Genomic DNA, 2500 nt, shown 5'->3' with positions numbered 1-2500 from the left:
TATCTACGAAGCTATTAGTGCATTTACTCGTGTTTGAAGGGAGACCGTCCATTCATCCATATTATTAATAATGAACAAAATGGTGTCACAACGAGAACAAAAATGTTAAAAGCGATCTAATTTGTTTAAAACAATCTTATAAACAAAAAGACTATGTAAAACCCTTGAAAACTTTTAAACTCGGTGTCCAGTTAAATTTTACATTCGTATACCACCAACTCGTCCGAAGCTTCGAACAAGCCTCGGAACACACATCAATAACCGGAGAAAGCAAGAATATTCATTCATTTATTCATTATTTTTTTATTCCCCATTGCTGTCTGTCGAAGTATCTGTCACGCAACCCCCCCCCCCCCCGCCCTAAGCAAGTGAGGGTCGTGGCTACTTTCCTCAGGAGTTAGTTACCCGCGAACACTTGGACTACGATGTCTGGCCGCTCGATCCACCCTCTGAGTCATGTGCAGGACGGCAATAAAGATTACAAGGATTTTGTAAGGTAACTTGTTCTGGTGTTTTTTGTACTTTTTGTGTGTTGGATTTTTTGTTTTTTTTTGTTTTTTGGAAGGGGGGTCGTTTTTTGTTTTTTTTTTTTGTTTTCGTTTTAAATGAGTAAGAGGAGAGGGAATGAATATTGTGATAAGTAACTTGTCCCGTGTTTTTTTTTTTTTTTTTTTTTTTTTTTTTTTTGAAGGGGGTGTCATATTGTGTGTGTATGTGTACGAGTAAGAGATATAGGCAATATATATATATATATATATATATATATATATATATATATATATATATATATATATATATATATATAAGGACCTGTACTTTCGTTTGGTATATTAGCTTTGTAATTTTTTAAGGTCATATCATTTTCGTTTTAATATGATGCAACAAATTCACAGCGAGATTTTGCAACGGAAATACAAGGTTGTTAAGACAGACAAGCTTCGTAAATCTTAACAGTGCTTATCAGATTCCCTCTCGAGAAAAGCAGGGTAATGACCTTACTCCCTCCTGTCGCGACACGGAAGATTGTTGTTGAAGTAAATGCAGTCCGTGTAGACACACACACACACACACACACACACACACACACACACACACACACACACACACACACACACACACACACACACACACACACACACACACACACACACACACACACACACACACACACACACACACACACACACACACACACACACACACACACACACACACACACACACACACACACACACACACACACACACACACTATCGCTGTTTCATGAAGTCTGTCTTTCCTGATTATGAAAAGTGCGCATCAAGATTTTGTTTGAGTATGTTCAAGCACATTTTGAAGTGCATTGCCCGATATGGTTGGTTGGTTTGTCATACTTTACAATATCAAAAAAAGAGAGAGAGGAAAAGGAAGCAAAATATTTATACACATGAGGTAAACTTTGGTAACTATGTTCAGCGTGGAGGTGACTTGTCATAAGACCAGAACCTTTTTTTGTGGTATCGGAAACCTTTCTCACAAACTCACACATATACAAGAACAACAAATAGAACAGAAAACACTTGTTATAGTTAGATCTAGCATTAATCATAACCGAAAATAGGGCAATAAACGTTTGAATATATAACGATTTTTTCTACCGTTTTGAGTAAGCGATCGGGCATTTTTTCTTATCTTTTTCTTTCAGTCTCCTCTTCTAGAGCCGTGGCAGGACATAGGCCTATCTCCTCAGATTTTTCCCACGTTTCTGTGTCTCCAGCCTTCCGGTACCAATGTTTTGAAACTCTCTGACTCAACAGAAACCACCTAAACATGAGCGTTTACTCACCCATATATATATATATATATTTTAGGCACGTACTTCATCTGTATATTTCACAGGTCCTTCCAAGACTTGGAGAAAAGGGGGGCGCCACCGGATGCTTATGCAGACTTAGCCAAAGATTTTTTCGACTCGTGGACTGCTCACGGCTTCAACAATTGTTACAAGTGAGTTTAAACGTATTGGAATTTTCTACAAATAGAAAAAGGTATGAATGAGAAGGAATATTTTCACTGTGTAGATGTATTTGATCAGTTTTGATTATATCTGCGTCAGGAATACAATAAAAATGAATCAAATACATTTCTTGCAATGTGAAACTTTTCATTTTGATTCATTCCTTCTCTACATCTATACGCATTACTTGGTTATAGTTTTCTATTGTCAATCTATTTTTTTTGTTCTTTTGTAAGATAAAGGTTCTGATATGGATTTAAGAATATACATCAAGGGATACTTTTTTTAGATCTTTATTTTTTTTTTTAATGGAATACGTGGGAAGTAGTAGTATTAACAAAGTATATATCAAGATATGTATCTATGTGTATATATATGCTCCGACATTACTACTGTTACTATTGTCATTATCATTATGTATTTTGTTATCATTATTATTGTTATTATTATCATCATCATCATTATTATTGTTATTATCATTATTATTGTTATTACTACTACTAT

At 35.2% G+C, this 2500-nt stretch overlaps 1 protein-coding gene across 1 annotated transcript in view; it reads left to right on the top strand.

The window, feature by feature from the left end:
- Window positions 1-420: 420 nt before the first annotated feature.
- The window catches only part of LOC113827050 (degenerin del-1), a 36725-nt gene continuing 34645 nt past the window's right edge, over window positions 421-2500 (top strand). Inside the window, exons 1-2 of the mRNA XM_070121476.1 lie at window positions 421-496; window positions 1879-1986. Coding sequence (XP_069977577.1) covers window positions 426-496; window positions 1879-1986 — 179 coding nt within the window. The 5' untranslated portion in view covers window positions 421-425. The remainder of the gene's footprint in view (window positions 497-1878; window positions 1987-2500) is intronic.

This window comes from Penaeus vannamei, chromosome 4 (genome assembly GCF_042767895.1).
Source record: "Penaeus vannamei isolate JL-2024 chromosome 4, ASM4276789v1, whole genome shotgun sequence".
NCBI lineage: Eukaryota > Metazoa > Arthropoda > Malacostraca > Decapoda > Penaeidae > Penaeus > Penaeus vannamei.
Note: the sequence above shows the minus strand (reverse complement) of the source record. Positions and strands in the feature narration are given on the sequence as shown.